At 40.9% G+C, this 11,888-nt stretch overlaps 2 protein-coding genes across 2 annotated transcripts; both read right to left on the bottom strand.

Annotated features, from left to right (window-relative positions):
- Nucleotides 1–1,645: 1,645 nt before the first annotated feature.
- LOC136424273 (solute carrier organic anion transporter family member 4A1-like) lies at nucleotides 1,646–3,360 on the bottom strand. Its single transcript, XM_066412808.1, has 4 exons — nucleotides 3,227–3,360; nucleotides 2,660–2,868; nucleotides 2,378–2,442; nucleotides 1,646–2,003 (listed from the first exon to the last, which is right to left on the bottom strand). Exons 1-4 carry the CDS (start codon nucleotides 3,227–3,229, stop codon nucleotides 1,735–1,737), a joined length of 546 nt encoding a protein of 181 aa, XP_066268905.1. The 5' UTR covers nucleotides 3,230–3,360; the 3' UTR covers nucleotides 1,646–1,734.
- Nucleotides 3,361–3,537: 177 nt separating this feature from the next.
- On the bottom strand, nucleotides 3,538–10,320 carry LOC136424271 (solute carrier organic anion transporter family member 4A1-like). The gene is made up of 11 exons (XM_066412805.1): nucleotides 10,208–10,320; nucleotides 8,765–9,000; nucleotides 8,306–8,464; nucleotides 7,529–7,604; nucleotides 6,960–7,083; nucleotides 6,448–6,587; nucleotides 6,022–6,124; nucleotides 5,586–5,707; nucleotides 5,126–5,323; nucleotides 4,671–4,772; nucleotides 3,538–3,826 (listed from the first exon to the last, which is right to left on the bottom strand). Exons 2-11 carry the CDS (start codon nucleotides 8,996–8,998, stop codon nucleotides 3,627–3,629), a joined length of 1,458 nt encoding a protein of 485 aa, XP_066268902.1. The 5' UTR covers nucleotides 8,999–9,000; nucleotides 10,208–10,320; the 3' UTR covers nucleotides 3,538–3,626.
- Between the last annotated feature and the right edge of the window lie 1,568 nt (nucleotides 10,321–11,888).

The raw sequence follows: 11,888 nt of genomic DNA, 5'->3' as shown, positions 1-11,888 counted from the left end.
ACGACAGGGCTCGAAACTGACCGTCCTCATTTCGTAATATATAAGTGTGTGGTGTCAAATAAATTGGTTCTGAGCTCATATCTTTAAGCATTCTATAATCGGCATCTTGAAGGGTCCCTTTGTTGTTCGACAGGGCTCGAAACTGACTATACGTATATACCGCAATATATAAGAGAGTGGTATGAATGAATATAATTCTAGAGTTGTATATTTGTTTTCTTTACGTGGCATCTTTACATGTTCCCTTACAGTAATCAGGGCGGATCTTTCTCTTCTATTTACGAAGTGTAGTATGTCTTTGAGCTCTCTAGACGTAGAGTCACCATGCAAGAGCGGTAGATATTGTGATCTCTTGTTTTAAACCAAACCACACTACAGCAAGTAGTGTTGACATGTAAGCATACTGATATATTGCTCTTTATCAAATATGTCATTTACCAGTCCAGCGGAATATCTCCTTCTTAAAAAAAAAGCAATTGACACAATATATTCATCCCAAGACACGATATCAATGTTAGTGCATTTTATTACGTACAAATGATATCTTCTTGATGGACAGAATCAAATGTTGATTAAGTGCAAGCACATCGCTAGTTTTTATACCAAATAGCATATGACTTCTCCTGGGCAAAGAAAACAAGCAGGCAATGATGTATGGATTCATATAACACATGTACTAATCAGGTTCTATATTGAGTGCTATATCTACGAATAATATGTCAGACAAACTGTTAAGCGATATATCTACGAAGGACGTGTGAGACAAACTGTTTAGAAATGCAATGTCGTTCGGTATACGTCTAGAGCAGGATATGTCCTGACTATCAATACATGTGGAAAGAAGGAGGGTTCAATATACTACGTAAAACACCATGACAAAAATATATTTGTACATCTAAAATCTTGAATACCAATTTACGACTCATACACTGCACTATCATATTTCATATCATATGCAAAAAATGGTCATTTACCGTTTGGAAGCATGGGATGTTTATACTAGTTCAATATACATTTAACACATAACATTCATACCAAATAGACAGTGAATATGCAAAATATAAAAAGTTTATGTATGGGGTTTTAGAACTTGTCAGTAACCTACTTATACATACGTATACAGGTTAGAAATGGTAATTTGTGATCATAGTCTTGGAATGCCGTCACGCGGAACTGCGTTCATATATATATATATATATATATATATTTATATATATATATATATATATATATATATATATATATATATATAAGATCGACAAAAAGGTTGGATTGTACTTTGATTACAATTTTGCAAAATATAGTTGCGATATCGTTAGTGTGTTTGTGTGTCTTGCTCAACATCCTATTCACCCCCCCCCTCCCCTCCTTCGGGACGTCAATATCGCTAGTTCGGACAGTCGTATATTTCGGACAGTCGTATAATTTGCGCTGACAAACGGGCTATACAGATATGCGGAATCCACTGTATATATATATATGTGTGTATATGTACATACATACATATATACTCCCCAACTCACAAGAAACATGACTTTAAGGCTGTATTTTAGTTTTAGTCCAGACGGTGGACGCCACAAACTACCTGTTACATTTGAACTAAGTCACGTGTGTGCAAGCTGCATACGGTGACGTCCCGAAGCGAAGAATTCATTCCTTGACAAAGACATTGTCGTACTACAGTCGAAAATTTTAGTAAATCCAATCATTTTTGTTGGCAACTGCAGTTCTAGCTCATTTCACTCCGCCATTGGTTAGCTTTACATCATCAGCATTCTCATATTTCTCTTCTTCAATAGCAACATTCGGTTTGTATACCAGATAGGCAAGAGAAATGAAAGTTGTACCCACAATCCTCAGCCCGAAAGCGAGCCCGAACACGAACAGGCCCACTTTGCGGCTATCGTAAACTAGACAGGCACCCCGTTGGCCACAGGAGGACTGCCACTGTGCGCATGCGTTGTCCATGGCGTAACCGTATATCATGGGTCCCGGTATCGTACCTGAGAAAAATAATGAGAAAATAGTTTGAATTTTATTCTTTACTATGGACACAGAACCTACTTATTATGCAGTTATTACAGATATGTAATGTAACATCGCTGGCGAGGTACAATAAGCATTTGCAATCCTTTCAATACATGCATAATACTGAAGTAAAAATAAAAAATATTCAACTTCAACGTATCAAAACAACAGTAATCTTTCAAGAATCTGACTTATTCAGGTAACTATTTAAGCATGCCATGGTTATAAAAAAAAGGAATTGAAGACGGGAGGTGACTTACATTAAAGAATGACTGACAAGACCATTTAAAACAAAAGCATAGATACGTATACACCATACCCTATTTCTTAAAAATAGACTTTAACGTACCGATGATTCGGATCAGGCAGCGCTGCATCCCTAATCCAAATGCTCGTTGCTTGGGGGGAACAAGCCTGCAATGACATAAACAATAAACAAACACATTACTTGTCTTATAGCAAGGAGGTGAAGAGCAATTTTGACACCACATAAAGAAATAACTTCAAAATCACCCATGCTGCCTGAAATTCAGTACAATGTATTGTAGCATTTGCCAATAGATGAATAGAAAAGATAATGATGTTTAATAAAAGAAAATGATAACCTCACATGATAACAGAAACAGCGTACCTGAGAGTAGCAGTCATGTACGAAGGTGCCGCTAAGGCCCCCGAAAAGCCCATCAGGAACAGAACAATGAAGAACAGGGGCACTCTGTAGGCCTCGCAATTCCGTGCGCATGCGCCGTGAGTGGCAATGGATGTCACGCCTGCAGTGACGTAAGCAGTGGAGTTTGGCTGCATCCGGGCACTTGTGATGCAACTGCAGTTTGAGTAGACCTGGAGAGGAGAATACAGACATTCGTTGTTGAGACTTAGATATAAAAACAGGCCAATGTTCTTTTTTGCATAACACATCTCTAGGTCGCCGAGCTATCATCAGTATTAGGGACTTTGACCAAGACTGCAATGCACAAATATTTTACATGTTTCTAAATAATGGCTCTTGACCTTTGACCTAGACCACAATGCACCACGACTGCCCACGCGCATTTGGAACCGTGATATGGCTTACTGGTTGCAACCACGGCAGCTTCAACTTCAACTTGGAATACCCCCAAATAACCCCGCTAGGGGCAAAGTAGGGGGGGAGGAGGTCCCAGGCTAAGGCGGGCAGGCCTCCAGCCTGGCAACTCACCATGGTTGTGTAGTTGAAGGCGGCACAGCCGGCATGGCAGGGAGACTGGTACTCCACACCGTTCTCACCGCACACCGGGTCGTACAGGCTGTCTGCGCAGGCGCATTCGCTGGAGCAGGTCCTAATGCTAATCAACACAATCGTCAACACAGTGTCAGATCAACGAATAATACTAATCGTTCAATGTGCTAGTTCTACACATTACACAAGCTATGTTTTAGCTAATGGTACACGCATATGCAAAAGTCAGAAATTGCCATGAATATGAATGCAGTTGCTTTTAACTTTTGCATCTCGTGTATAGGGCCAAACTCAAAGATGCATCCGCCCCTGAGGAGTTGTCAAAAAAGAATACACAGAATGTAACATCAGTACAGTTTGAAATACTACGCACAGCTATTCATACACACCCGTTGTTTAGTTCTTCATAAGCCCTCGGAGGCTCCTTGCAGTACATGAGATAAACGAAAATCGCCATTCCCGAGACCATGTACATAGTGAGGATCCATCGTAGCAGTTTTTTGCAGTCTACTCCAATTTTCTTGCTAATCCAGCCGCCCATCAAAGAACCGATCGCAAAGCCGGGGATCATGGACAACCCTTTAAAAACAATCATATATATGGTAAGCCTGAAAGTTCATCTATGTTGGTAGAAGTCATTCTGAAACAAGTTTTAACTGTAATAGCCAACACAAAAATTGTACTTAGTAGTTAATACCCAAATTTTCGACTGTATAGCACCAAGTCTTTTTTTCAAGGAATAAACAATCCACCGATGAGATGACGTCACGTTATGCAGATGAGACACGTGACTCGGTGAGCAACTTATGATCCACTGCTCACCGAGTCACGTGTCTCATCTGCATAACGTGACGTCATCTAAGCGGTGGATTACTCATTGACAAAGACAGTCGAAAATTTGGGTAAGTCCAATTTTTGTGTTGGCTATTACAGTTGGGCGCCACCCTTATGCGTCTTTTCAAGACGCCCGGGTCACTTTAACTTTTTTTAACTATTAAGTAAAACTTGTTTCATATATGGTTAATACCATAAGCCAGTTTACGGTTGGAACTGCGCATGCGTGAGGCCAAAGGTGAAGTTCTTGACTAGCCCACGCTTGATACCATGTTCAGACGTGTTTTGTTCACGTCTCATCTCAGGGTGCTTTATTTTGATATACATAGTGCATCTTAATGTGCATGCGCAGTTGAAAACATGAACCGGCATTAACGGAGTGCCGTAATGACTTTAAAACATGGATCCAAAATGGCGGCAGTCCAATCGAAACGCAAAGACACCACTACTGCTCCGAAGAAAGCAATTAATCTTATAAAACAAGATAATGTATGGCACAAATATATGGCATAATTCTGTTAAAAGATCAGTTGTTTTATAACTTATGATATGAAGACTGAAATCACAAAATACGAGAAAAGGTGCGTACCAAAGTACAGGGCTGATGACGTCACTGGCAGGCCAAAAAGTATCTCGCAAACTTTCGGTGCAAAGGCGAAAATACCAGAGCTCGACATTCCATCAAAGGAAACTGCAACATAAAATAAAATGATATCGAACAAAAATATATGCGCAATGTAGTTTTGATCTTCATGAACAATGGAGGAATCGGCATGACAGTGTTTGATTTCGCAGAAAAACAGACTCAAACACAAACACACACGAACACACATACACACATACCTGCCCACACATACACATACAAGTTTACACACATAGTTCACACAGTGGGACACATAAACACATGCATACAGATACATAGACAGAAACACAAACACACACACACACACAAATACATAGAGAGGAAGAGAGAGAGAGGCGAACAAGCTAAAACAGCAATTAATATCTCACTCCCTTGAGATAAAGTACTGACTGGTGTCATACCTGCCAGAGTCAGCAACACGTAAGAGTAAGACCTCCCTAGGTCCATCAGCGACTTCAGCAGGTCTTTCAGAGCTCCTCGGATCCTATCGATGATTGGTGTGTTTCGTACATGTTCACCGGCTTCTTCGGCCTTTGTGACGTCACCCTCGGCTTTTTTCGTCGGCAGCTGTGCCTCGTCGTCGTGCAATTCTTCGGACCCTTTCGGAAAATGATCAAATACATACAGCAAGAGAGACGAATCAGTGGAAATGAAAGGAGGGAAAACTATCTACACGCCTATGACATTGAGTACAAATTTTAAACGAAAGATGAAGGAATGATTATTGATTTAGGGCAGCAGTTATTGATAACCTATGTTCGGATAATAAAGAGATTCTCGGCGCTAGCAACTAATGCTAGGGTCACATTTCCAATCCGGGGCCCGGCCGGGCAGTCTTTGGGAAAGACCTGGTAGTCTTACCTGGTAGCTTGCGCGGAAACCCAAACAGTGGAATCGCCACCAGGACCCCGAGTAAACCCAACACAGGGAACCCCAACCACCAGTTTCCGATCCACCGCGGGTCCCATGGCGTCAGGCCGGCCCTGGATCCAAACAAAGATTGTACGAATGAATGTTTCAATGCACTTTCTGACACTCTATGGCGTAGCGTGACGGAAAGATCATTAAGTCTACGGTAAACGTGACAGATGGAAGCGACAGATGAAATTGGTGATGATGATGATGATGATGATGATGATGATGATGATGATGATGATGATGATGATGATGATGATGATGATGATGATGATGAACACAAAAACACCAAAAACAGAACGGAGGTAATCAATCAATCAATCAATCAATCGATTAGTGAAGCTACATCGTTACTACTGTTACTCTAATGATCATTACTTACGAGTATCCGTTCTCGTCTGGCCACTCCACATACAGGCTCAGAAGTCTGCCAATCAGTACGTACCCGAGGGTTGGGCCAATGCACACGGTTGTGTACATTACAGTTGGAAATGTAAACAGACAGAACACATAACTGATTTGATGACTGTAAAGTTTCCTCCAAAGTACAAGAGAAACAACGAGAGTAGGAACAATGGCAAATGTAAAGTGGAGGGAGATGTTCTCTTTTGCAGCCAGGGACAAATGGCCATTTCCAAATTCTGACGCCTTTGTGACTCTCGCACACAACGCAACACACTGCCTAAAAGTAAGAAATTAAGACAAAGCGTAGATCATGAGAAATGCTGACAGGATGTGATATCGGCTTTACGAAGGACCACAATGACAACTTTCGCTTCTTGTCAGTGTGGGCCTTCGCACAACGTACCCACGTAGAGGCCTGAAACTTTTTTCTTGACGTTCTCGTCCATATAGGCGATCCCAACAGTGAACAGGGAACCTCCACACTGACTCAGAAAAAACTGGGCGACGACGAACACGTACAGGTAGTTGCTGAGTTCGCTGAAGCTGTAAAATCATAAGGAAGAATTATTTTGTTTTCAATTCTGAATTATTTTCAACGATACCTTTATATATTGGTCGTTGCCAAAACAAAAAGACATCCTTCTCCACATAAAGATCTATGAGCTTACCAGATATAGCAGCGCTGAAGTAGTAAAGGTTATATAGTTCGATTAAGAGCTATACGTACACAAATAACTATGCAAAAACATAACTGATACAGTTTCGGGTTAATAGAGTGCACCGTTCTCCACCAAAATAGAAAAAAAATCCACCAGCATGAATTATCATCAAACGTGCAAAGATTGCAATTAGAAATACATAACTCGACATGTTATTCATTTTTCAAATCACAATCGAAAAAGTGTAGTTATTGACCTTTGGGTGGTTTCGGTGGTGCATTGTTCAGTGAAACTATCGTTGTTTGAGGACTGACACAGAGTGTTGGTCGTCTGGGAAGAGGTCACGTTTGTTGCATAACTGCCGGGTGGTTCGTAACGCCCTGGTTAGAAAACAAAGCGTCAAATTACCATAAGGTCACGTGTGAAAGATGAGTGGGCCAGTATTGCCGAAGAAGATCATGCGATAGGTTGATGTACAATGTGTGTGAATAGCTTAAACTTCTTAGAAAGTCTATCATATTTTCTTCTTTAACCTTATACAATTAGAAAACCTTCCTAATAGCATGGTAACATATAGCAAAACAAACTCGCCAATGAGATGCTGGAAGTTGTCAGCTTTAGAAATATGTTTTCACATTGCCACCTTTTAAAAGCTGACACCTTCCAGCATCTCACTGGCGAGTTTGTTTTGCCAGATTTAGTCGTTAAGGCAACTTAGAAAGCAATTTGTCGGGTCATGGCTGATTCGAATCTGAGTTTTAAAGCGATCTATTGGTCGGGGTGATATATCCAACACAGTTTATGTAAAGACTGAAAGCCATTTACCTGTTAGGAAGTGGGGCGAGGCGAAAAGAAAACAACCGATCCCGTATAGAAGTGTAACCGCACCGAGCCACTTTCCCTGAAAAATAAGACTTCGAAGTTCTCACGACTCCGTGAAATGCTCGTGGTTTCTCGTATGTTTGATTGTAGCTCATTAATTATGCAAATAAGGCGTTGATTGTATGTATCCATTGATCACACCACTTCTGTCCTGAAAGTGACTTGCATTCAACAAATAAACATAAACAAACAAACAAACAAACTAATGGCCAGAGCCTGTGATTTAGTAGGCTCTTCCATTGACCCCATGACCTGTCAAGTCTAGACGTCTGATAAACGACTCGTTCTACCACCGCTGAACTTCATCTCCTTTCCCTCCCGCAAGTCTGGCCTTTGTAATTGTGGTGACGCCATCTTCCCACTCACTTCGTGCCACTCTACTGACGATGTAATGAAATAGCTACGAACATTACAAGAGCACAAACATCCAAGCACATCGAAAGCGAAACCTTCCACTGCACGAAATGGCCTCGGATCCCGGCGGATACGTAAAAGGATTCCTCCGGAAATATTCCAAAGCCCGTGCGGATACTGACGGATCCTGACGGATCTAACGTAACTAACGGATCCGACTAAATCCGCAGGGTCTTTGGAATATTTCCGGAGGAATCCCTGTACGTATCCGCCGGGATCTGAGGCCATTTCATGCAGGATCCGTACACAGGGGCAACAAACAGAAACAGCTACATACTGTTGATTGTTTTTTGTCACTGCTCCTACCTTATGCGTTTTCCCGGCGATGTGTGTGATGAATGGCACCGTGACGAGGGCAAAGATCTGGTAGGAACTGACGATGAAGCCACTCTTGGAGCTGGACATCTCGAAGCGTCGCTCCAAGGTAGATATGATGCCGGGCATGAATCCGTAATTTGACATGCACTACCGGAAAAAAAGTAATAATACGCAAGATTTGATTAAGATTCTGAAGAAACTTACTAATGGCTTGTAAGACAACAAAAAGTGTGAGAGAATTATAATTAAAGATGAGGAATTGATTGCCAACATATCAATCTTAGATCTCAATGTATTATTCGATACCTGGCGGGTTTCCCTGGCCTAGCCGTTATGTAATTACTAGTATCTACCGGGTAGTTTCCGTTTATCCGCCATTTTGATTCTGCCGCCATTTTGATTCTGCGCCACCTTGCGGAGAACACCTAAACTAACAAGGAAAACTACCTCAAGGGCACCAGCAACGCCCACGAAGAACAGCAGCCATCTTGAAGTGTTGAAGACTTGGAGGAAACCGGGAGTGAAGCCGAACCAGCCGAACCGAATTTTTTTCTTCTTTTCCTCCTGAATTTCAGCCGTCGTCTTAAAGGGCTCGTATCGAGGGGTGACGTCAAGCAGGGGGCGGCCATTTTGTTGGTGCGCCAGCTGGCGGAGGTCGGGCAAACTGCTGAACATGGACATGTCTGGAAAAGTGATCGAAGACGGAGATTTTACATCAAATCATGGCACAAATATCGCAGGTTGGTTTCAGTGATCTCGTAGGGGAGGGTCTTTATACATGAATGCAATGTAATCATCAGTTATGATCAATGTTTCAGATTATAATGATATTTAGTAATTTATTAATAGGCAGTGGGTATTTTTTAAGAATCGTTTATGAGATAAAATTGCTTTTACACTGCATTGTAGACTATATTGAAGAACATATGGGCAAGCTGAGAGAACTAAAGTAGGGCCCTTTGACTAAGTTATTTCGCAATCCGATACTCTAAACATGGCTTAGAGGCTAAGACAAAACAAAGCTACGTAAGTAGATGTGCAATCATCTTATCAGAAACAATAGATAGTCTATGCTCTCCGTTCATTAGCATGCTGGCCACGGTTACTGAAACTGCCAGTCAATCAACGATTTGAAATACAGGTAGTTACTAATCGCAGGAATCATACTAAAGTTTCTGAGATAGGTTAATAGGCGTTTAAACCGCAGTAAATTTCAATTCTTTGGAGAAGGAACGGCCCTCACATTTTTCGTGGGTTGTCTTACGGTTTTGATGCCGTAAAATTTCCAAGCAGTCTGTAACAAAATCAACCGCCGACAAGAGAACAGAGGTTGGTGGAGAATATTGTGACATTTTTATCTCTGCTTGGAGAGTACTAAGACAGCTGAACTTTGTATTGCAAATTCATGACTGTCTCTAGAAGGTCTTCAGTTTGCGATCGTACGGCGATTTTACGACAAGGGTTGCCATTAGCCCTTAAACGACATTTTGCAACCTCACATGAAAGAAAATATGATATATGACGGTGCGGAATTTGATACATATACTGTAGAATCGAGGATATGATCGGCCTTTACAAATCAGTGTGGACTGCTACAAAGAATGAGGAGAATTCGTTCCAGACGCTAGCATTTGAAACGACACATTTTTTTTATTTCTGGTGCAAGACATTTCCAAATAAATTTGATCCAACTATAATCTTGTGTTAATGTTTTCCCAAAAAAACTCATTAAACCTTCCGATACCTCTTTGATCGTTTGGTCAGCGAACTCGAATAAATGTTTTTTCGCAAAATGGAATGGTGGAAGTAATTGTTTTTTCCTCATCAATTGTTCTCAACTTTCTAATATCATAAGATTCGAGTAAAAGAAATTTGAAAAAAGGTTCGTACCTTTTACACCTGTTGGCAGCCTGGCTGTAGAACACGGAATGTGTGGTCGCGTGTTGACACGGTCGCCTTTAGGCAGAGTGTGTTTACTATTCGGGACATGGCATAGGTCAAAGATACTCTGTCATTTGTGACAGACATAGGCTTCCTCTTGTGCAACGCTCAGCACAAATAATTAGCAACGTAGGACCATGTATACCGCGTGGTAAGAATTCCTAAATCAAAGTTCGAGCGACACTGAGATTTCAGAATCGCATAAAGTTATATATATATCGGTATATCATATACAAGAGTTTTGACAGACAGACAGAGCCACGCATATTGGTATGTATCTTTTTCTATTGTCAAAAAATATTTAGGTTAAAAAGACAAGATCCCTATGAAAACGATAAAATTGCAATGTCCTTCCGATCCCTTTAGGAAGTTTTCTTACAATTCTATTCACATACTAAATCTGCTTTGAAAGTACCATCAGCGCCCGCGTTGAAAGTATGTTAAATTTATTCTGTTAAAGGGCCCTGACTTTTTGGTGACCTTTGTGTCCATGCATGGAGTCCACAAATAGCTTTTCGTCGTCCTTGGTTTAAAGCTGTGCCCGTTGCAACCGGTTGCATCGTTCACAAAACGCGACATCGTCCCTTTTTAACTCCTAGCACTTGGTAAAGGTGGCAGAGGCCATGGCAAGGATTTAAAACGCACTTGGTTCGCCAAAAGACAGTTGTAAGACACATTCACGACTATTCTACGAATGTCCTAAAGTTCTGTTGTAGACCAGTCGTACGACTAATGTGACAGTCGATTGTGAGATTGAAAACATTATTCTCACAAAGCCGTTTATCTCTTCATCCAAGCTTTATCAACTTTGAAAACTTTAAGTCTTACTGAAAAGTACATTTTGTCTGACAAGTAGACTCTCAATTGAATCTTGAAATACGAATCAATGATTTATCCCTAATTCCAAAACTATATACTAACATATAGGTATTATGATAGTATTGTACAATGATCGGGTAACATCCGTCAATCAACATTCAACTGCTAGCTACGACTGTTTGACCTGTAAGTTGAGAACACCTGTGAACTCAAGGTCAACGTCCTACTGGTCACTTCTAGTTTTTTTATTAGCCTAGTTTGCGGAGAAAAATTTTCGGGACGGTTTTCGACCTCCAAAGTGTTGTAGTAACTACTGACACAAGGAGGGATATTATAAGAGTGCAGTGGGTGACGTGGAATAGTGAAGACTATACAATATTAGCCAGTGGAATAGTATCGTCATTGGTTGTAATTTTTGTTACTCCTACTTAATAAATCTTACTTGTACTAACGTGTGTGTGTGTGGAGGGGGTGTCGTTGGGAATGTAGCTCCGTGGTTTGTCTTTTAGAAACGATAAATTAAGTGTCCTCACTATTTCATAGGAAACTTCGCTGTCCTTTCTTCGGGATATTTGTGAAGACATGATTGACAATGGGTGTCAGTACGGGTCATTTATCATTAAACTCACCAAGATGTGCTCCAGGCTTCTTCATATCAATCACACCTATTTCACCTGGGCTCAAAACAGGATCACATCCTACAACTCTACACTCATTTGTGGGAGCTTCTTACGTTCTCGACCATATATTCCCTTATTGAGCCTGTACAAACCATGAGAATATGCTAGTATATGATATTAAAACGAGCCTC

The sequence above is a fragment of the Branchiostoma lanceolatum genome, chromosome 18, assembly GCF_035083965.1.
Source record: "Branchiostoma lanceolatum isolate klBraLanc5 chromosome 18, klBraLanc5.hap2, whole genome shotgun sequence".
Taxonomy (NCBI): domain Eukaryota; kingdom Metazoa; phylum Chordata; class Leptocardii; order Amphioxiformes; family Branchiostomatidae; genus Branchiostoma; species Branchiostoma lanceolatum.
The sequence above is the reverse complement of the archived record's forward strand: the minus strand, read 5'-3'. Positions and strand labels throughout refer to the sequence as shown.

What these genes read in the sequence shown, in the direction of transcription:
- LOC136424273 (XM_066412808.1), bottom strand. An exon ending in TACATGACTGCTACTCTCAG is followed by an intron (nt 2,443 to 2,659) that starts GTACGCTGTTTC and finishes ATGTCATTGCAG; the next exon opens with GCTTGTTCCCCCCAAGCAAC. An exon ending in CTGCCTGATCCGAATCATCG is followed by an intron (nt 2,004 to 2,377) that starts GTACGTTAAAGT and finishes TATTTTTCTCAG; the next exon opens with GTACGATACCGGGACCCATG.
- LOC136424271 (XM_066412805.1), bottom strand. Translation starts at nt 8,998, where the DNA reads ATGTCCATGTTCAGCAGTTTGCCCGACCTCCGCCAGCTGGCGCACCAA. An exon ending in GCGTTGCTGGTGCCCTTGAG is followed by an intron (nt 8,465 to 8,764) that starts GTAGTTTTCCTT and finishes TTTTTCCGGTAG; the next exon opens with TGCATGTCAAATTACGGATT. An exon ending in GTTTCCGCGCAAGCTACCAG is followed by an intron (nt 5,324 to 5,585) that starts GTAAGACTACCA and finishes ATTTTCCGAAAG; the next exon opens with GGTCCGAAGAATTGCACGAC.